General features: G+C 41.8%; 1 protein-coding gene across 8 annotated transcripts in view; it reads right to left on the bottom strand.

Annotated features, from left to right (window-relative positions):
- Positions 1 to 23,096, bottom strand: part of LOC121568161 (kinesin light chain 1) — a 48,318-nt gene that overhangs the window by 12,345 nt on the left and 12,877 nt on the right. For all 8 annotated transcript variants that reach the window (XR_006001202.2, XR_006001206.2, XR_006001207.2 and 5 more), the window contains 8 exons: positions 20,674 to 20,945; positions 20,010 to 20,240; positions 17,216 to 17,297; positions 14,406 to 14,634; positions 10,698 to 10,785; positions 9,695 to 9,796; positions 7,485 to 7,658; positions 4,054 to 4,153 (listed from right to left, as the gene is read on the bottom strand). Coding sequence is in view for 2 of the 8 variants with exons in the window: in XM_041878748.2 (XP_041734682.1) it covers positions 4,054 to 4,153; positions 7,485 to 7,658; positions 9,695 to 9,796; positions 10,698 to 10,785; positions 14,406 to 14,634; positions 17,216 to 17,297; positions 20,010 to 20,240; positions 20,674 to 20,922 (1,255 nt within the window). In the remaining 6 variants the exon portion in view is untranslated. The remainder of the gene's footprint in view (positions 1 to 4,053; positions 4,154 to 7,484; positions 7,659 to 9,694; positions 9,797 to 10,697; positions 10,786 to 14,405; positions 14,635 to 17,215; positions 17,298 to 20,009; positions 20,241 to 20,673; positions 20,946 to 23,096) is intronic.

Below are 23,096 nucleotides of genomic sequence, written 5' to 3'. Positions count from 1 at the left end.
CTCAAGCTCTGGCAGGTTGGATGGGGAGCGTAGCTGCACAGATATTTTCAGGTCTCTCCAGAGATGTTCCATCGGGTTCAAGTCCGGTCTCTGGCTGGGCCACTCAGACATTGAGAGACTTGTCCCGAAGCCACTCCTGCGTTGTCTTGGCTGTGTGCTTAGTGTCGTTGTCCTGTTGGAAGGTGAACCTTCGCCCCCAGTCTGAGATCCTGAGCGCTCTGGAGCAGGTTTTCATCAAGGATCGCTCTGTACTTTGCTCCGTATATATTTTACCCCTCAATCCTGACTAGTCTCCCAGTCCCTGCCTCTGAAAAACATCCCCACAGCATGATGCTGCCACCACCATGCTTCACCTTAGGGATGGTGCCAGGTTTCCTCCAGACGTGACACTTGGCATTCAAGCCAAAGAGTTCAATCTTGGTTTCATCAGACCAGAGAATCTTGTTTCTCATGGTCGGAGAGTCCTTTAGGTGCCTTTTGGAATACTCCAAGCGGGCTGTCATGTGCCTTTAACTGAGGAGTGGCTTCCATCTGGCCACTCTACCATAAAGGCCTGATTGGTGGAGTGCTGCAGAGATGGTTGTCCTTCTGGAAGGTTCTCCCATCTCCACAGAGGAACTCTGGAGCTCTGTCAGTGACCATCAGCTTCTTGGTCACCTCCCTGACCAAGGCCCTTCTCCCCCCGATTGCTCATTTTGGCCAGGTGGCGAGCTAAGAACAGTCTTGGTGGTTCCAAACGTCTTCCATTTAAGAATGATGGAGGCCACTGTGTTCTTGGGGACCTTCAATGCTGCAGAAATGTTTTGGTACCCTTCCCTAGATCTGTGCCTAGACACAATCCTGTCTCGGATCTCTACGGACAATTATTTCGACGTCATAGCTTGGTTTTTGCTCTGTCATGCACTGTCAACTATGGGACCTTATATAGACAGGTGTGTGCCTTTCCAAATCATGTCCAATGAATTCAATTTACTACAGGTGGACTCCAATCAAGTTGTAGAAGTGTCTCAAGGATGATCAATGGAAACAGGATGCACCTGAGCTCAATTTGAGTCTCATAGCAGAGGGTCTGAATACTTATGTAAATAAGGTATTTTGGTTTTTATTTGTAATACATTTGCTTACATTTCTAAAAACCTGTTTTCGCTTTATCATTATGGGGTATTTTGTGTAGATTGATGACAAAATTATTTTATTCAATCAATTTTAGAATAAGGCTGTAACGTAACAAAATGTGGAAAAAGTCAAGGGGTCTGAATACTTTCCGAATGCCTTCAGAAAGTATTCACACCCCTTGACTTTTTCCACATTTTGTTGCGTTCCAGCCTGAATTTAAAATGGGTAAAATTGAGATTTTCTGTCACTGGCCTGCACACAATACCACATAAGCGGAATTTTGTTTTTAGAAACTTGAGTCAATAAGTATTCAACCCCTTTGATATGGCAAGCCTAAATACTTTTAGTAAAAATGTGCTTAACAAGTCACATAATAAGTTGCATGGACTCACTCTGTGTGCAATAATAGTGTTTAACATTATTTTTTAATGACTACCTCCTCTCTGTACCCCAACACATACAATTATCTGTAAGGTCCCTCAGTTGAGCAGTGAATTTCAAATCACTGATTCAACTACAAAAACCAGGGAGGTTTTCCAATGCCTCGCAAAGGGCACCTATTGGTAGATTTTAAAACAGTTACAGAGTTTAATGGCTGTGATAGGATAAAACTGAGGATGGATCAACAATATTGTAGTTACTCCACAATACTAACCTAATTGACAGTGAAAAGAAGGAAGCTTGTACAGAATACACATATTCCAAAACATGCATCTGGTTTGCAACAAGGCACTAAAGTAATACTGCAAAAAATGTGGCAAAGCATTTCACTTTTTGTCCTGAATACAAAGTTTTATGTTTGGGGCAAATCCAATACAACACATTACTGAGTACCATTCTCCATATTTTCAAGCATAGTGGTGGTTGCATCATATTATGGGTATGCTTGTAATCGTTAAGGACTAGGGAGTTTTTCAGGATAAAAAATAAACAGAATTGAGCTACGCACAGGCAGAATCCTAGAGGAAAACCTAGTTCAGTCTGTTTTCCACCAGACCCTGGGAGATGAATTTACCTTTCAGCATGACAATAACCTAAAACAAAAGGCCAAATCTACACTGGAGTTGCTTACCAAGAAGACCGTGAATGTTCCTGAGTGACCGAGTTACAGTTTTGACTTAAATCTGCTTGATGGCAAAGTCAATGGCAAGACTTGAAAATGGTTGTCTAGCAATGATCAACAACCAATTTGACAGCGCTTGAAGGATTTTGAAAAGAATATTGGGCAAATATTGTACAATCCAGGTGTGCAGAAGCTCTTAGAAACTTACCCAGAAAGACTCACAGCTGTAATTGCTGCCAAAGGTGATTCTAACATGTATTGACTCAGGGGTGTGAAGACTTATGTAAGTGAGATGTGTATTTCATTTAAAATAATTTTGCAATCATTTCTAAGCATGTTTTCACTTTCACATTATGGGGTATTGTGTGTAGACGGGTGAGAAAAAAACATATTTAATCAATTTTGAATTCAGGCTGTAACACAACTAAACGGGTATGAATACTTTCTGAATACTGTATATGCTCTGAGGACCAGGCAGTGCACCTCTCATTTCTATTCTTTAAAGTGTGTGATACATTATTCTTCAGACAGGTGGGATAAAAGTTTTCCTTTTAAGGTGTCATTGTTTCAAACCAATAGTTATTCTGATTAATTAATGATCAAGACTTGGGACTTTTCCTTTACAATTTCACAAGAAATTGACTGTTCTATTAATAACATTTCTCCTAGAGATAAAATGTGAACTGCTAAATACAGTTTCTCTTATTGAAACTGGACCAATTAAGTAAGGTATTTTACCCACATGCCAAGAGTTTAAGGATTAAGGTAGACTACAAATATGTGTTTGAGTTTTGAAACAGGATGGAGAAAGAAATGCAATGTACTGTGTGATTCAGTACTCTTAAATTGAGTGCTACTATGTTAATGATACTGTGTACATTTAAACACATTATCCCAAAAATACAAACTATGAATCCTGATGGGTTAAATGTGTATTCTTAAAACATTCATGCATTTCACACAAACCCATGCAGTATGATAATTGTGCATAATACAACACAAAAGCTCATCTGCCCCTTTAGAAATATTAAGCAAGAACAGTGTTTCAAATGATTGCGTTGAAAATGCTATGAATGCTACTCCCTAATGCCAGATCAACTGAGGAGAGATCAATTAACCTAAAAAAGGTATAAATCAATAAACTAATAAAACCCATAAACCCATGACAGCATCTTTGCCTTACCGCAATATAAAAATGCAGAGTGTTTAGAATGTGTTGAGACAGAGATCACAAATATACTTCATTTTAAGAATAAAAAGATAATATAACACACATCGTAAAATTGGTATACCGCAACAGCTCTGTCTAAACTTCAGGCGACCAACAGAAACAAAAGACCTGCCTTGTCTCAATTCATGAAAACGCTTCAAGGCAATTTTGAGAACCAACCAAACTATTTTAGTTTAGTCAGCTTGAGTGTTCCCCTGTGCCAAGTCGCACTCATTCAAAAAATGTTGTACCAATGTGACATTCTAAAGTAGGATATCGAAACCCTTGAGTTTATCCCAAAGGAATAAGAGCAAGGAAAGTGAACCTGTTAAACCAGGAAAAAGCCTTTTTATTTTCTTCAGAAAATCCTCTCATCCTGACTGGTGAGCCAGTCGTGCCTTGACGAACGAACAGCACCCTGTTTAGAACACTGTCCATTTTTTAACCCTGTGTCCGTCAGTGGCTCTGCTCGCTGGGGTAAGACAAGAGGCAAATCGAGAAGAAAGATAACATCTTTAAAGACATCTCCAATGTACTTTCTAAGGGAACCCTGCCCTACCACTACCACCTCCACCAGTTCTGCTCATATTATGACTATAGAAAACCATATTCCCCCTCTGAGGTGAGAGCTTAATTGAAAAGCATTGTACTGTACTGTTCTTACCATCGACAGATCCAAATTCTTTCTCGTGGGCACGGGTCAGAATCTCTTTGTACAGAATCTCAGCCTCCTTGTATTTGCCCTGTTTGAGAAAGCAGGATGCCTTTAGAGAAAAGAGAGAAGAGAATGTTGTATCAAACAAGGGTATTGAATCACACAGTTCCCTAAAAGAACTTGTCCAATCCATCCATGCACATATTTCCCAAGTGTAGTTCAGGGGCTCATGAACAATGATATAGCACTACTGCGCCTGCCTTTGGGTCTCAATACAGCCCCTCAATCATAAAGCAGACATGATTTGGCCGAGGAGTAGGGTTGATCCGAGCGTTCTGACCTCACAACGGCAGTCAAGCACCCAAGCTAACTGGCTTGCTAGCCACTTCCAGACACAAATGAAAGAACACCTCACTCTGACCATTTTACTCGCCCTAGCAGAGCTGGTTAGGCTGTTTTCATGTTATCCAGAGCTTTGGTGACTGTAACTGTGCTGCTGGCAACAATTTAATTACATTTTTTGCTGACGTTTACTGACACCAGCCATATTCAACGGGTGTTGAGGTATTTTATTTGCACCGGTTCTATGCACACTCACTGGACTCTACCCACACACTACCCTGACACTCCAACACATACACTACATACGCTGACACACAAAACATACAAACGCATATTGATGCCACACACACATACTTTCACGCTGCTGCTACCATGTTTATTATTTATCCTGATTGCCTAGTCATTTTTACCACTACCTACATGTACATATTACCTCTACTACCTCGTACACCTGCACATTGACTCGGTACCGGTACTCCTTGTATATCGTCTCGTCTCGTTATGTTTTTTTTATGGGGGGTAGATCAGCTTAATATTGCAGATAGATTGTATCTTCTATCAATGTAATTGTCTGCATCACTTCCAATCCCCCATGTTTTTTATATATATACTCCTTTATTACTTTTCAACCCAGTCATCCTTTCCCTACTTGGGGTAAATTAGTGAACAACAATGCCCAGGCCTCTACTTCCAGCCTATACTTACTATCTACACCTTATGGACAGTCAATTTTACAATAATTATTATTATTTTTATTTTTTTTGCTCCTGAACTTCTTCTACTCTCAACCTCTCCGATCATTTTCATGATGTCCATCCGGTTTGCTTCTATATGCCATATCTTTCTAACTGTGCTCTTTCCCAAAAGCTCCCAACATACAACCTATATACTTATTATGGACACAGTATGCTTACATTATTAGTTATCTTGTTGTTATTTGTTGTTATTTGTTATTAGTCCCATCCTTCAACTCCATTCAATACCTCCCATCTATCTTTTAACACCATCCATATTGGATTTCTATTTGCCATATATTTTTCAACCGTACTGTGATGTTTTACAAAAGTTCTGAACCTTTCTATTCTCATTGCTTCTACAGATTGTGAATTAAAAATAAAAAATTTTGCTAAAAGTATTATTATATTATTGATCGATTGACTATGACTTTTCAGATCACCCAGTAATGCTATCTGCAAGGTTAGCTCCAGGTAAATATTGCAATCCTTTAGCCATTCCTGGACCTGTGTCCAAAAACAAGCTACAAATGGACAGAACCAAAACAAATGATCTAATGATTCTGTCTCTTCACAGCAAAATCTGCAGAGCTGGGAAGATTGTATCCCCATATAAATAACATTCTATTGGTAGCAATAATTTTATATAATAATTTAAATTGAAAGATTCAAATTTTTGAATCCGGCGTCGTTTTGCGTATCAGTTCATAAACACTATGCCATGGGATCGGTACGTCAAAAATCTCTTCCCAACTATTTTGCAATCTATATGGGATGGCTGTCAATCCTTTGGTCCTTAAATGAAACTGATATACTTTCTTATTTATCACAGTTTTCCTTAACCAATTATGTTCTTTAATGCAAGGCCGACAGACAAGTTCCTTACTTTCTCCCCCTTCCACTTTCCTCTTCCACTTTTGCGGTAAGGCTGCAATTATTTGGTTGTAATTTTGGGTAGAGCAGACATTTCCATATGTTTTTGTTAGCTGCATGTGCGACATAACTCCACCAGTCCTACCGATGATATTATTTACGAAGATTATACCTTTTTTAAACATTCTGTCAAGAAAGAAAGGTTTTTTGTCAATTAGTATATTTGAATTTAACCACAATATTTGTTGCATTATTAGTTCTGTCGTTTCTGGAGGATTAAATTGAAATTGCAACCAACTTTCTATGGCTTGTTTTAGAAATAGTGATATTTGGGAGATGATTTCCTTTTCAAATAACTGAAAATGAGTTGTTGTAATCTGAATAAAGGGAAAAAGGCCTTTCTTGAACATTGGGTGAGACAATCTTACTAATTTGCTTGAGAACCAGTTCGGATTTAAGTATAACTTTTGTATGACTTAAGCTTTTAGTGATAGGTCTAATGCTTTAATATTTAATAATTTCTGTCCTCCGAATTCATATTAATTATATAAATAGGCCCTTTTAATTTTGTCTGGCTTGCCGTTCCAAATAAAATAGAATATTTTTTTCTCATATAATTTAAAAAAAAAAACTGTTCGCTAGGCGTAGGCAAGACCATAAGCAAATAGGTAAACTGGGATAATACTAAAGAGTTAATCAGGGTGATTTTTCCACAAATTGACAGGTATTTTCCTTTCCATGGTAGTAAGATCTTATCTATTTTTGCTAACTTTCTATTAAAATATATTGAAGTGAGATCATTTATTTCCTTTGGGATATGTATTCCAAGTATATCCACATCACCATCAGACCATTTTATTGGTAAACTACATGGTAATGTAAAAATTGTATTTTTTAGTGATCCAATACGTAATATAGTACATTTGTCATAATTTGGTTGTAATCCAGAGAGGTTAGAAAATGTATCTAGATCCTCTATGAGGATGTTACTTTGTGTTACTATTGCCTTTTTTGCATGTTTCTTACTTTTTAACTTCGCATTGTTGGGAAAGGGTTCATAAGTAAGCATTTCACGGTAAAGTATACACCTGTTGTATTCGGTGCATGTGACAAGTACAATTTGATTTTGAATTAATCTAGCGACACAGAAACCCTAACTAACCAAACATGCAAGTTCAAACTAATTCACACATGGCATATGTGGGTGTTTATTTATAGGTGAATGACTATGCACACAAGGGACAGTAGCTATTCTCACAAGCATGTGTGTGTGGGACCCACTAAACGTAGATAATTATGTTTTGTAAACAACACAGACCCTCTATAGGACATTACCCACATAGAGTGAGTTAGTATGAAAGCATGGCCATGTTAATTGGGGCACACAACGCAATAACAAAATAATAATCCATGAAGTCCCTCCCTGTTTGTCAGTTTTCTTCAGTTTGGTGCCTAATGAACACCACCCAGGTGTTGCCCAGAAGTACTCACCAGGTTGTTCTTTGTCTTTGCCACGTTGGGGTCGTCGGGACCAAGTCTGCACTCATAGATCTCCAGGGCGCGGCAGTAGTAGTACTCTACCTCTTCATACTTGCCCTGGTTCTGACACAGCAGGGCCAGGTTGTTCAGCTGCTTGGCCACATCTGGGTGATCCTTGCCCAGTACCTGAGAGGGACAAACACAAGTTATATCTGTATTTATATGTTTTTTACAATACAGTATTCCATGTATTTATCGATATGGTTGTATGAACTAATCACATCGTTGAATGGTCAAATAACATACATTTTACCAACAGTTATAAAACGGTGAAATAAAAACTGCCAAAACGTTAACAATCAGTAGCATTACTAAGCATATTATACAAGTATACTACATGCCCAAAAGTATGTGGACACCTGCTCGTTGAACGTCTCATTCCAAAATCATGGGCATTAATATGGAGTTGGTCCCCCCTTTGCGGCTATAACAGCCTCCACTTTTCTGGGAAGGCTTTCCACTAGATGTTAGAACATTGCTGCGGGGACTTGCTTCCATTCAGCAACAAGAGCATTAGTGAGTTCGGGCACTGATGTTGGGCGATTAGGCCTGGCTCGCAGTCGGCGCTCCAATTCATCCCAAAGGTGTTCAATGGGGTTGAGGTCAGGGCTCTGTACAGGCCAGTGAAGTTCTTCCACACCGATCTCGACAAACCATTTCTGTATGGACCTCGCTTTGTGCACGGGGGCATTGTCATGCTGAAACAGGAAAGGGCTTTCCCCAAACTGTTGCCACAAAGTTGGAAGCACAGAATCATCTAGAATGTCATTGTATGCTGTAGCGTTAAGATTTCCCTTCACTGGAACTAAGGAGCCTGAACCATGAAAAACAGCCCCAGACCATTATTCCTCCTCCACCAAAATTTACAGCTGGCACTACACATTTGGGCAGGTAGCGTTCTCCTGGCATCTTATCACTCCAGAGAACTTGTTTCCACTGCTCCAATGGTGGCGAGCTTTACACCACTCCAGCCGACGCTTGGCATTGCGCATGGTGATACTAGGCTTGTGTGCAGATGCTCGGCCATGGTAACCAATTTCATGAAGCTCCCGACGAACAGCTCTTGTGCTGACGTTGCTTCCAGAGGCAGTTTGGAACTCGGTGGCGAGTGTTGCAACCGAGGACAGGCGATTTTTACGCGCTACGCGCTTCAGCACTCGTCTGTCCCATTCTGTGAACTTGTGTGGCCTACCACTTCGTGGCTGAGCCGTTGTTGCTCCTAGACATTTCCACTTCACAATAACAGCACTTACAGTTGACCGGGGAAGCTCTAGCAGGGCAGAAATTTGACAAACTGACTTGTTGGAAAGGTGGCATCCAGTACGGTGCCACGTTGAAAGTCATGGAGCTCTTCAATAAGGCCATTCTACTGCCAATGTTTGTCTATGGAGATGGCATTCCTGTGTGTTCGATTTTATACACCTGTCAACAACGGGTGTGGCTGAAATAGCCGAATCCACTAATGTGAAGGGGTGTATAGTGTATCTTAGAGCTGCAGGCAGAGAGCATAGGTGGCGCACGGTAGGCAATCAAGCACTTTCTGTTTTGTTGTCTACCATTGAATTACCATTTTAGTACGTCTCAACCTTTGATTATGTTTTCTTTGTACATATGTCTATCTGCTTTATTAAACAATTTCTTTCAGCAGTTAACATGTCCACCCACTGTGTCAGGTGGAGTAAATCGAATAAAAGCCAGATCAATACGGAGCGTGCTGCTCGGGACTGAGGCACAAAACTTACCTACTATGTTCTGTCTGCACTGTTTTCTATTTTCTTCCAAACCTCCCTCTGTTCCCGTTCTTCTTCCTCCCCCTACCTCTCTCCCCTACCTCTCTACGTTATCACTTTTACTTAATGTGATCTCAATTAATCCCTGTAATTGCTTCAGACAAGATGACCCCTGATGTGAACTTCATTAGACGCATTAAGAACATAACTTGACCTTTTTTCTCCCGTTTATAGTGACAAGTGTAGCAATTGTTCCATTGAAATTTATTTTTATTACCCATTATTATAATTATCACATCATAGGAATTTCATTCAGCATTGATTCGAGAGTTTCTATCAGAACTGAGGCCTAGATAAGAGTGTGTTTTGAGGTGATTTGAGCAATCTTATGTCAGGAGTGTAATAGATAAGAGGTCCATGGATGTGGCCTACCTTTTCTCTTATCTCCAGGGCTCTCTTGCATAATGGCTCGGCCTCCTTGTACTTGCCCCTCTTCCCATAGAGCACGGCCAGGTTGTTGAGGGTGGCGGCAACCTGGATGACACGCACAAACCACACACACAGTGAGGATTTCACAACTTGGAGTTAGTGTCACTCTTATCTATGATGGCAGGTAGCCTAGCGGTTAAGAGTGTTGGGCCAGTAATGGAAAGGTCACTGGTTCGAATCCCAGAGCCGACTAGGTGAAAAATCTGTCGATGTACCCTTGAGCAAAAATATAGATATTTCTATCCATGTCATCAGGTGATGTATCAAGAACATAAAATGGATATTGCCCAATCTAACAAGCATCTGTCATCTTTTTGCCATTAGTCTCTAGGGCCTGGTATGTGTGAGATGGCTATAGCTAACACAGTATTTCATTAGTTTGTCCACATCGCCAGGGAGAGGCCGGGAGGGAGGGGCATGGACCCTAGTGCGGAGCTTCAAATTGCCTACTTCCAACCCTTATTCTTCAGTAAATACATATAGTCATCCTTTCTTTCCCTTGACTTCACCAGCAGAGTACGAGTCTGTGCCTAAACGGCACCCTATTCCCTACATAAAGTCCTGGTCAAAAGTAGTGCACTATATAAAGAATAGGGTGCCATTTGGGACACAAACTATTGTTATCCATCCACTCCCATGGATGTTGATGAAATGGTGTGATGTTGTTTTGGAAATGATTGGATTTAACGATTACATTAGTTCCAGGTTTAGGTGAAAGGGTATTGAACGGTTGTAATTGATGACTCGTGTAAGTGAGACCAGCGACAGAAATCCATACAAGGAATTGATTTGGATTAAGCAATAAATCCATACAGATACGCAGTGTGGGACGGTAAATACATTATTGCCTTCACAGAGACAGAGACATTCTGGCTATTATGAACTGATGACAAAAGAACAGCTGACACATAGTGTGGTTGTCATGACAACGAAGATCCTTGCTTACAGCGGGGTGGTCTTTACCGAGAGTCTTCTCCCGGATGGACAGAGCATCGTTGAGCAGATGGGCGGCCTCTTTGTATTTGTTCTGATCCCTGGAGAGAGAGAGATAGTCCAATATGATCTCAGCATACATGCACACTGCCAAGTCATACTGTGCCGTCTTCACCACATGCATAGAAATGAAGAAATTTAGCCAAAATAGAACATATGCACTGAACGATTAATACTACAAATGAGAGTTGTCACGATATCAACATTTTACTTACGATACCAGGCCAAGTATTATGATACCGAGTAGTATCGAGGAACCACAGGGGGGTATATTCAGTGGCCTAGCGTCCCGTGAATTTTTATATACAGTACCAGTCAAAAGTTAACACAACTACTCATTCAAGGGTTTTTCTTTATTTTTACTATTTTCTACATTGTAGAATAATAGTGACGACATCAAAACTATGAAATAACACATATGGAAATAACCAAAAAAGTGTTAAACAAATCAAAATATATTTGAGATTTGAGATTCTTCAAACTAGCCACCCTTTGCCTTGATGACAGCTTTATACACTCTTGGCATTCTCTCAACCAGCTTCATGAGGAATGTCTTTCCAACAGTCTTGAAGGATTTCCCACATATGCTGAGCGCTTTTAGCTGCTTTTCCTTCACTCTGCTGTCCAACTCATACCATCTCAATTGGGTTGAGGTCGGGTGACTGTGGAGATCAGGTCATCTGATGCAGCACTCCATCACTCTCCTTCTTGGTCAAATAGCCCTTACACAGCCTGGAGGTGTGTTGGGTCATTGTCCTGTTGAAAAACAAATTATAGTCCCACTAATCCCAAACCAGATTGGATGACGTATGATTGTAGAATGCTGTGGTAGCCATGTTGGTTAAGTGTGCCTTGAATTCTAAATAAATCACAGACAGTGTCACCAGCAAAGCACCACCACACCATAGTACCTCCTCCTCCATGCTTCACGGTGGGAACCACACATGCAGAGATCACCCGTTCACCTACTCTGCGTCTCACAAAGACACGGCGGATGGAACCAAAAATCTCAAATTTCGACTCCAGACCAAAGGACACATTTCCACCGGTCTAATGTCCATTGCTCGTGTTTCATGGCCCAAGTAAGTCTCTTCTTCTTATTGGTGTCCTTTAGTAGTGGTTTCTTTGTAGCAATTCAACCACGAAGGCCTGATTCACACGGTCTCCTCTGAACAGTTGATATTGAGATGTGTCTGTTACTTGAACTCTGTGAAGCATTTATTTTGGCTGCAATCTGAGGTGCAGTTAACTAATGAACTTATCCTCTGCAGCAGAGGTAACTCTGGGTCTTCCTTTCCTGTAGCGGTCCTCATGAGGGTCAATTTTATCATAGCGCTTGATGGTTTTTGCGACTGCATGTTCTTGAAATGTTCCGGATTGACTGACCTTCATGTTTTAAAGTAAAGATGGGACTGTCGTTTCTCTTTGCTTATTTGAGCTGTTCTTGTCATAATATGGACTTGGTCTTTTACCAAATAGGGCTATCTTCTGTATACCACCCCTACCTTGTCACAACACAACTGATTGGCTCAAACGCATTAAGGAAATAAATTAACTTAAATTAACTTTTAGCAAGGCACACCTGTTAATTAAAATGCATTCCAGGTGAATACCTCGAAGCTGGTTGAGAGAATGCCAAGAGTGTGTAAAGCTGTCATCAAGGCAAAGGGTGGCTATTTGAAGAATCTCAAATATAAAATATATATTTTGATTTGTTTACTATATGATTCCAAAGGTGTTATTTCATAGTTTTGATGTCTTCACTATTATTCTACAATGTAGAAAATAGTAAAAATAAAGAAAAACCCTTGAATGAGTAGGTGTGTCCAAACTTTTGACTGGTACTGTATACTGAACAAAAATATAAAACGCAGCATGTAAAGGGTTGGTCCCATGTTTCATGAGCTGAAATAAAAAGATCCCAGAAATGTTCCATAAGCACAAAAAGCTAATTTCTCTCAATTTTTTGGCACATTTGTTTACATCCCTGTTAAAGAGCATTTCTCCTTTGCCAAGATAATCCATCCACCTGACAGGTGTGGCATATCAAGAAGGTGATTAAACGGCATGATCATTACACAGGTGCATCTTGTGCTGGGGACAATAAAAGGCCACTCTAAAATGCAGTTTTGTCACACAACACAATGCCACAGATGTCTCAAGTTATGAGGGAGCGTGCAATTGGCATGCTGACTGCAGGAATGTCTACCGGAGCTGTTGCCAGAGAATTGAATGTTAATTTATCTACCATAAGCCGCCTCCAACGTCGTTTTAGAGAGTTTGTCAGTACATGGAACCACACCAGCCCTGGACCTCCACATCCGGCTTCTTTACCTGCGGGATAGTCTTAGACCAGCCACCTGGACAGCTGATGAAACTGTGGGTTTGCACAACCAAATAATTTCTGCACAAACTGTCAGAAACCATCTCAGGGAAGCTCATCTGCGTGCTAGTCGTCCTCACCAGGGACTTGACCTGACTGCAGTTCGGTGTCGTGACCGACTTCAGTGGGCAAATGCTCACCTTTGATGGCCACTGGCATGCTGGAGAGGTGGGCTCTTCACAGATGTATCCCAGTTTCAACTGTACTGGGCAGATGGCAGACAGCGTGTATGGAGTCGTGTGGGCGAGTGGTTTGATGATGTCAACGTTGTGAACATAGTGCCCCATGGTGGCGGTGGGGTTATGGTATGGGCAGGCATAAGCTCCTGACAACGAACCCAATTGCATTTTATTGATGGCAATTTGAATGCACAGAGATACTGTGACGAGATCCAGAGGTCCATTGTCAAGCCATTCATCCACCGCCCTCACCTCATGTTTCAGCATGATAATGCACGGCCCCATGTCGCAAGGGTCTGTACACAATTCCTGGAAGCTGAAAATGTCCCGGTTCTCCCATGGCCTGCATACTCACCAGACATGTCACCCAACATTGAGCATGTTTGGGATGCTCTGGATCAACGTGTACGACAGCGTGTTCTAGTTCCCGCCAATATCCAGCAACTTCGCACAGCCAATGAAGAGGAGTCGGACAACATTCCACAGGCCACAATCAACAGCATGATCAACTCTATGCGAAGCATGTGTCGCGCTGCATGAGGCAAATGGTCGTCACACCAGATACTGACTGGTTTTCTGATCCACGACCCTACTTTTTTTTTTTTTAAGGTATCTGTGGCCAACAGATGCATAACTGTATTCTCAGTCATATGAAATCCATAGATTAGGGCCTAAATAATTATTTTCAATTGACTGAAATGTAACAGAATTTATAAACATTTTATAACAGGTGCCAGCTGGTTCTTTAGATCGATAGGGACGAGAAATTTGGTAATATCATATGAAACGGTACTATGGTATTCAAAAATGTTGGTATCATAAGTTTCATGACGTTTTAGTACCGTGATATTACCGTGGTACCGGTGTACCGTGCAACACTACTACAAATTCTACAAACATGGTAACTATGAAAATCTAGCCAAGCACACCAAACAAAATAACAGGCAAATCATGCAGCATTGTCCCTATGTAAGCCAGGTAGGGTAAGATTCAGGGTCTTGTCCAATAACAAATAGTTGCAAAACACTTTAAATGTTGTCTACTGGGTGCCCTAATGAACACAAACCTAGTATAGATCAAGGAGGATGCCAGGCCTCACCTGTAGACCAGGGCCAGGATGTTGAGCATGGTGGCCACGTCAGGGTGGTCATGTCCGGAGGTCTTCTCCAGGTCCTCCAGGGCCTGTTTGCAGAGGGGCACGGCCACCTCGTAGCGGCCCTGCGAGGCATACTGGATCACCAGGTTGTGGAGGGTCCTCAGGCGGGCTGGGATCTCATAGCCTCCCTGCTGGGCTGCAGCCACCGCCGCACTATTGTGCTGGTGCTGCACTGTGGGGGTGGAGGAGGGAGAAAACACAGAGGGCAAAGGTCATGTCAACAGCAAGGACACTTGGTGACCTGTTTTTGGCAACAAACAGTGATACAATAATACATTACAAGCTAATATGGTTTTTCAACAATATCTAAGAGCACTCTAAGCAGGGTTCGTACAGACAGTGGAAAGTCAAATTCAAGGACTTTTTCAAGCACTAATATTTATTTTGAAGGAACATCAATTTGTAATAGTTCCTATTATGCAATTGTTCACCACCATATGGCAGTATGTCGCCACAACATCATGAATAAAACCAACTAACTTACTATTTATTAATCACTACCTCACCAAGTTCTACTCAATACGTGTTTCACTACTTATCTACTACATGAGTGGTCAGTCAGTACTGTACTGATGTTGTAGCCTATGAATGAAAGTTTACAACATAAGTGCACACAGGTCGAGAGACAAATTTGAGGTGACAGACAGTGGCACATGGACAGACCGTGACATTCAATACCGCTTTAAAACAGTCTTGCCTGCATCTAGCTGATATAGGGTGTAATCATTTGTCAAACAGTTACAAACAAGAGTTTCTATTGGACAAATTCAGGTATGTTTATCCCCGTTTTGTTCCGTTTGAGAAACGTTTTTTCATCAAAATCGGCGGAACGAATACACCCCTGATTACACGTAAACACAGTTCACTTTCATAGCAGCCACATTTTATTCCTTCTCAAATCTATGCGCTCTCCTCCTCTCACCTCTTCCCTTCGCTTCGGGACTTCAATGCACAACAAAACATATTAGCTAAAGTAACGTCATACTCAGCATAGCTAATAGAACTAACCCGTTAGTAAACCCGCTACAATCATGCAGTAACGTTACAGTGTACAGTCAGTAAGCAGTTACACCGGTGGGCCCCGGTGGCAATAAACTAGTAATACCAAAAGCTTACCTTGACTTGGAAGTGTTCCAATGTTGTGTTGGAAAGTCATAGCCAGCTAGCTAACATAGCATCCCTCTGTTTGAGCAGGGTGTTTCAGCAGGCTAAACTAACTAGATGCCTTTGCTTGCTAAGTAAGTGAAACTGGAACAAAATGACTATTTCTCATGCTTCTCCTTCATTTTGGAAGAAATTAATTTGTTAAAAACTGTTCAACTATTGTCTTTCTCTCTCTTTGAGTCAACCACTCACCACATTTTATACACTGCAGTGCTAGCTAGCTGTAGCTTATGCTTTCAGTACTAGATTCATTCTCTGATCCTTTGATTGGGTGGACAACATGTCAGTTCATGCTGCAAGAGCTCTGATAGGCTAAAGGACATCCTCCGGACGTTGTCATAATTACTGTATAAGTCTATGGAAGGGGGTGAGAACCATGAGCCTCCTAGGTTTTGTATTGTAGTCAATGTACCCAGAGGAGGACGGAAGCTAGCTGTCCTCCGGCTACACCATGGTGCTACCCTACAGAGTGCGGTTGAGGCTACTGTAGACCTTCTTTGCAAAATAGTGTGTTTTAATCAATTATTTGGTGACGTGATTATATTTAGTATAGTTTATCTAAAAAGGATCACTTTTGAAATGTTTTACCATTTACATTTTTATGAAATTCACTGAGGATGGTCCTCCCCTTCCTCCTCTGAGGAGCCTCCACTGGTGAACACACATTTCCTATTCGCATTACTAAACAATTTCAATGACTGTATTGTATTTTTTTAAAATCGGGGAATCTACTCCTTAATAGCTATGAAAAAGCGTCTTGCTTCCGACTGGCAGTTTAATGTCGCCGGTCAGGAGAAGGACGGGCGGGCTGTGTGAGGAAAACGGCACGTGAACGGCAGGAGCACGGCTGCCGCTTGATAAAGCAGAATATCGCGGGCGCCGCTTGAATGAAGCAAAAAAGCTCTGGAGAGAAAATGCCGCATAATGTAGAACTGGCGCCAGCGCAGGATATAGCGTAGTGTCTATCCCCCTTCAGGGCCAATTCACCCATGCTCACAATGTTAAAGTCTGACGCATCTTTTGCACCTTACACTGTGTGGGTTGGTTGAGTACAGTGATGTAGTGGTAAAAAGAAAAGTGGGTAAACTATACTGAACAAAAATATAAAACGCAACATGTAAAGTGTTGGTCCCAAGTTTCATGTGCTGAAATAACATTTTCCTGACACACAAAAGGTAGTTTTGAATATACATTTGTTCTGCATTTTAGCTATCGATGTGACATTTGGCGGCACCTAATCAGTCAGTTCTGTACATGCCTGGCTGAGTGGCAGTGTGGGTGGAATGAGCGAGCTCGCCTGGCAACCAGAGCTCGAAACACGTGAGGAATTAAATCTCAGCAGTCAGCCTGGAAATTAATTCATGAGACCAATACATTTTTCTAATATTTTTCATATTAACATATTTGATCATTTTCTGTTCTCCTCTCATTTTAATTCAAGTACTTTTCAAGTACCAACTTGAGAAAAGGTCTGATTTTCAAGTTTTTCCAGTACTTGAACTTAAGAGTGCCAAATTCAAGTACTTTAAGCACCTTGTGCGAACCCTGTCTAAGGGATGTAGTAATGATGTCAGTGGTATCCGTCTTACTGCCTTGGCCTTGCTCCTCTTCATTGTTGGGGAAGAGATCATCCAGAGAGTCCTTGGGGGGCTCGCCGTCCTTCTCCTCCTGCTGATAGACCACATCACACATCATTAGCCCAATCAACACAGACACAGGAATCCAATTGTGAGGCATGTGTGTGAGCAGCTGTTGGGGGCAGTTTCTTTATCAGCCATGTTGGAAAATTCAAAGCTTTGAGAATTCATATCTCTTCAATATATACTGATAACGTTACAGTGAACGTGGCAGATGTTCTGAAAACCAGAGCTATTTTTTATTAATAATAATCTCAAGATGGGTGGAAAAAAACCTCAACCATTAGGTTACGTTTTCAACTAATAACACGACCCAGAAGAGATGTTCAATTCTACATTTCAGAAGCGTCTTTCAAGAACCCTTGTGGGTAATGGAACACCCATATACAGTGAGGAAAAAAAGTATTTGATCCACTGCTGATTTTGTACGTTTGCCCACTGACAAAGAAATTATCAGTCTATAATTGTAATGGTAGGTTTATTTGAACAGTGAGAGACAGAATAAAAACAAAAAGATCCAGAAAAACGCATGTCAAAAATGTTATAAATTGATTTGCATTTTAATGAGGGAAATAAGTATTTGACCCCTCTTAATCAGAAAGATTTCTGGCTCCCAGGTGTCTTTTATACAGGTAACGAGCTGAGATTAGGAGCACACTCTTAAAGGGAGTGCTCCTAATCTCAGCTTGTTACCTGTATAAAAGACACCTGTCCACAGAAGCAATCAATCAATCAGATTCCAAACTCTCCACCATGGCCAAGACCAAAGAGCTCTCCAAAGATGTCAGGGACAAGATTGTAGACCTACACAAGGCTGGAATGGGCTACAAGACCATCGCCAAGCAGCTTGGTGAGAAGGTGACAACAGTTGGTGCGATTATTCGCAAATGGAAGAAACACAAAATAACTGTCAATCTCCCTCGGCCTGGGGCTCCATGCAAGATCTCACCTCGTGGAGTTGCAATGACATTGAGAACGGTGAGGAATCAGCCCAGAACTACACGGGAGGATCTTGTCAATGATCTCAAGGCAGCTGGGACCATAGTCACCAAGAAAATAATTGGTAACACACTACGCCGTGAAGGACTGAAATCCTGCAGCGCCCGCAAGGTCCCTCTGCTCAAGAAAGCACATATACAGGCCCGTTTAAAGTTTGCCAATGAACATCTGAATGATTCAGAGGAGAACTGGGTGAAAGTGTTGTGGTCAGATGAGACCAAAATCGAGCTCTTTGGCATCAACTCAACTCGCTGTGTTTGGAGGAGGAGGAATGCTGCCTATGACCCCAAGAACACCATCCCCACCGTCAAACATGGAGGTGGAAACATTATGCTTTGGGGGTGTTTTTCTGCTAAGGGGACAGGAGACAATAACACTGCATCAAAGGGACGATGGACGAGGCCATGTACCGTCAAATCTTGGGTGAGAACCTCCTTCCCTCAGCCAGGGCATTGAAAATGGGTCGTGGATTGGTATTCCAGCATGACAAATGACCCAAAACACACGCCCAATGCAACAAAGGAGTGGCTCAAGAAGAAGCACATTAAGGTCCTGGAGTGGCCTAGCCAGTCTCCAGACCTTAATCCCATAGAAAATCTGTGGAGGGAGCTGAAGGTTCGAGTTGCCAAACGTCAGCCTCGAAACCTTAATGACTTGGAGAAGATCTGCAAAGAGGAGTGGGACAAAATTCCTCCTGAGATGTGTGCAAACCTGGTGGCCAACTACAAGAAGCGTCTGACCTCTGTGATTGCCAATAAGGGTTTTGCCACCAAGTACTAAGTCAAGTTTTGCAGGGGTCAAATACTTATTTCCCTCATTAAAATGTAAATCAATTTCTAAAATGTTTGACATGCATTTTTCTGGATTTTGTTGTTGTTATTCTGTCTCTCACTGTTCAAATAAAACTACCATTCAAATTATAGACTGATCATGTCTTTGTAAGTGGGCAAACGTACAAAATCAGCAGGCGATCAAATACTTTTTTCCCCTCACTGTATATATAAGCATTTTCTTTGACAGGAAACCACTTAAAATACCTTAAAATGGAAAAGCTGATAGCCGGGCGAGGGCTGTGGTCCCAGAGAGGTGTAATCTGGAAAGGTTCCTGCCGAGTTAAGCAGCAGCCTTGCGTGGGCTATTACAGCTTCAGTGAGTGACTCAGGAGAAAGTCGGGGATTAATTTAGTGAGATGAAATGTTCAGAATGTTGCAGATATAAATGTAACGAATCGGACTGACATTATGGCCAATTCTATAGATTTCTTTTTTATATATCTGTTCTGGAAAATGCATTTCTATCTGAACATTTTGTAGTTTGAACAGAATACATAAATGCAGGGTCGTTTTCATTCGGGATCGAACTGAAGAAAACGGACTGAACAGGAAGGGACTACTGCTCATTTTCGTTTTCTGTTGCAAAGTGTTTTAAGTCCTTTAAAATGTTGTGTGACCTAATGAACGTGACCATGGGGGATTCATTTCAACCACTCAATCAATGAGGCCCTGACCAGTCCCTTTCCAGGAAGACCCTGCAGGTCATTTTTCCTTCCCGGTAAAGACATGACAGCCAAGTTAATCACATTCTAATTTCAGATTTCCTCTCTGGTTAGTTTGCTGCGCTTCAGAGAAAAGCTATTGCATACAGAATCAGATAAATAAGTTGTGTGTGTTCTATTCTTCATTATAATCGAAATTGAAACTGATCTGTTGAGTCTGCATTTTACCTATCACAAGTCTTAGACACTTACAGTGGGAGAGACGTCCTCGTCGTACTTCTTGAGCTGGTTCATGAACTCCAGGTGCTTCTTCTCCTCCTCCAGCTGAGCCACGCTCTGCTCGCTCTTCTGCAGCTTCTGCTGGGTGTTGGCCAGCTCGTCCCTCAGCCACTGGTTCTCCTGGCATAGCCGACGCACCTGGGCTCGCAGCTTCTGCTTCTCAGACTCCACCGCGTTCAGATGGTTGGACAGGGCCATCATCACCTGAGGAGAAGAGGTAAGGATATTTTAAATCAGACCACCGCACATCAGTAGCTGTCCATGGTTCTCTTTAGTTCTCTTTCATCCTAGTTCTCCCTGGTTCTTCAGATGGAGAAACAGCATAAGAGGAGTAAGAGAACAAGGGAATGGCAGAGAGGTCGGTGGTAAGTGTGAGAGAGAGAGCCTTATGAAAGACAGAGACACTAAAACACAACTAGCTGAGGTTAGGGTGAATCATGAGGACTGTTTTCCTAAGCTTGGTCTAATATAAAATAAGGAAGTTGCTGTGAAATATATACAGAAGTGGAAAACTCATATTAGTACCAACTGTTATACAGTCTTGCCAACGGTCATTGTCACAACAAACTAAGTTTGCAAGATAGCACTAAACAGATCTGGGACCAAGCTACTCAGATCCTCCATCAGGCTTACATACATGTGCTTCTCCCAGGCCCAGCTCGATCATCTCCACAGACTTGCGCAGCAGGCTGGACTTCTCGTGCACCAGGTTGGCCTCCTCATCTTTCTTCAGGCACTTGATGGTCTCCAGCAGGCTGTGCAGGATGGAGTTGTGCTCGTTCTTCAGCGCCTCCAGGCCCTGGATCACCAGCTTGGTGTTGGAGATTATCTCTTCCTGGGACAGCTTCTCCAGCTTCTCTTCCCTCGGGTACACCATCGTGGACATTGTCTAGTCTACCTTAGGAAGACCTGGAGGGAAAGGAAGGTTGAAACAGAGGAGGACAAGGGTGGGTTAATGTCTTGGAACAGAGAGGTAAAAATAGGGTTGCAAAATTCCTGTAACTTTCCCAAAATTCCCAGGTTCTACAGAAATCCCAGTTGGACGATTCCCAGAATCAGAAGTTTTATAACCCTAGGTAGAGAGAGGCCCACTCAATGTCATGTGAAAGGACATTTCAATTAAATAAACTATATTCATCCCAGAGGGGCAATTATTGCAGGGCATATTAGAAGACGAGTAAACAACACAACTGATTGGATTTCAAACACAGCTGCGTTCGTTTACTCTTGCTTTCATTTACACAGAGCCTATTAGCCTAACAGCTCCCATCAAGAGACATAGACAGGAGACTGTTTGGTTTGACTGAAGCTCCAGAGCCAAAGCACAGCAGCACCTGCTTTACATTCCCTGCTATCCATGTCAACGTTTCAAAGCCTCACCCTCTGGCCTAAATTACAACGGATATGATCTTCACACTACTGCTCAGTGCTCACTGTCCCCAGTCTCAGCAGTCACAGTGACACTAAAATACAATGGATTCCATCTTCACACTACTGCTTAAGGCTCCAGTCATCATGATAACACAGTAAGTATAAGACTGAGGATGTGTGACTGACAACTGTAAGTAGGACAAATGAGCCTAACTGAGATCTTCTGGACACACAAGAAGAGATTAGTCATAATGTCTGTGTTCAGATGGACCTACAAACAGTACTGTTAGGAGATCTGGAAAAACCACGATTAATCAATGGGAAATATGATTATACTCTTAGGTAAAGTAGGCCATTTCTTTTTACGGTAATCTCAGTAGAAATTTTACGAATAGAAAGCTTCAAGACCCTTGTAAGACATCGCAGTACAATAGAAGGATGTATTGCAAAACAAAATAGTAAAATAGTAAAATAGTAGTGTACTGAGAAAGATGGGTTAGTCTGTAGACATCTGAGGGTTGGAATTAAGATTGGAGTGGTTGATGGATTGACCAATACACTTGGAGTCCAGTGCGATAAGGAAAGAAACTTAGTTTACTGATTTTAAAAAATATATACATACAGTGGGGAGAACAAGTATTTGATACACTGCCGATTTTGCAGGTTTTCCTACTTACAAAGCATGTAGAGGTCTGTAATTTTTATCATAGGTACACTTCAACTGCGAGAGACGGATTCTAAAACAGAAATCCAGAAAATCACATTGTATGATTTTTAAGTAATTCATTAGCATTTTATTGCATGACATAAGTATTTGATCACCTACCAACCAGTAAGAATTCCGGCTCTCACAGACCTGTTAGTTTTTCTTTAAGAAGCCCTCCTGTTCTCCACTCATTACCTGTATTAACTGCACCTGTTTGAACTCGTTACCTGTATAAAAGACACCTGTCCACACACTCAATCAAACAGACTCCAACCTCTCCACAATGGCCAAGACCAGAGAGCTGTTTAAGGACATCAGGGATAAAATTGTAGACCTGCACAAGGCTGGGATGGGCTACAGGACAATAGGCAAGCAGCTTGGTGAGAAGGCAACAACTGTTGGCGCAATTATTAGAAAATGGAAGAAGTTCAAGATGACGGTCAATCACCCTCGGTCTGGGGCTCCATGCAAGATCTCACCTCGTGGGGCATCAATGATCATGAGGAAGGTGAGGGATCAGCCCAGAACTAAACGGAAGGACCTGGTCAATGACCTGAAGAGAGCTGGGACCACAGTCTCAATGAAAACCATTAGTAACACACTATGCCGTCATGGATTAAAATCCTGCAGCGCACGCAAGGTCCCCCTGCTCAAGCCAGCGCATGTCCAGGCCCGTCTGAAGTTTGCCAATGACCATCTGGATGATTCAGAGGAGGAATGGGAGAAGGTCATGTGGTCTGATGAGACAAAAATAGAGCTTTTTGGTCTAAACTCCACTCGCCGTGTTTGGAGGAAGAAGAAGGGTGAGTACAACCCCAAGAACACCATCCCAACCATGAAGCATGGAGGTGGAAACATCATTCTTTGGTGATGCTTTTCTGCAAAGGGGACAGGACGACTGCACCGTATTGAGGGGAGGATGGATGGGGCCATGTATCGCAAGATCTTGGCCAACAACCTCCTTCCCTCAGTAAAAGCATTGA

The sequence above is a fragment of the Coregonus clupeaformis genome, chromosome 1 (assembly GCF_020615455.1).
Source record: "Coregonus clupeaformis isolate EN_2021a chromosome 1, ASM2061545v1, whole genome shotgun sequence".
NCBI lineage: Eukaryota > Metazoa > Chordata > Actinopteri > Salmoniformes > Salmonidae > Coregonus > Coregonus clupeaformis.
This window is presented reverse-complemented; position numbering and strand designations above follow the sequence as displayed.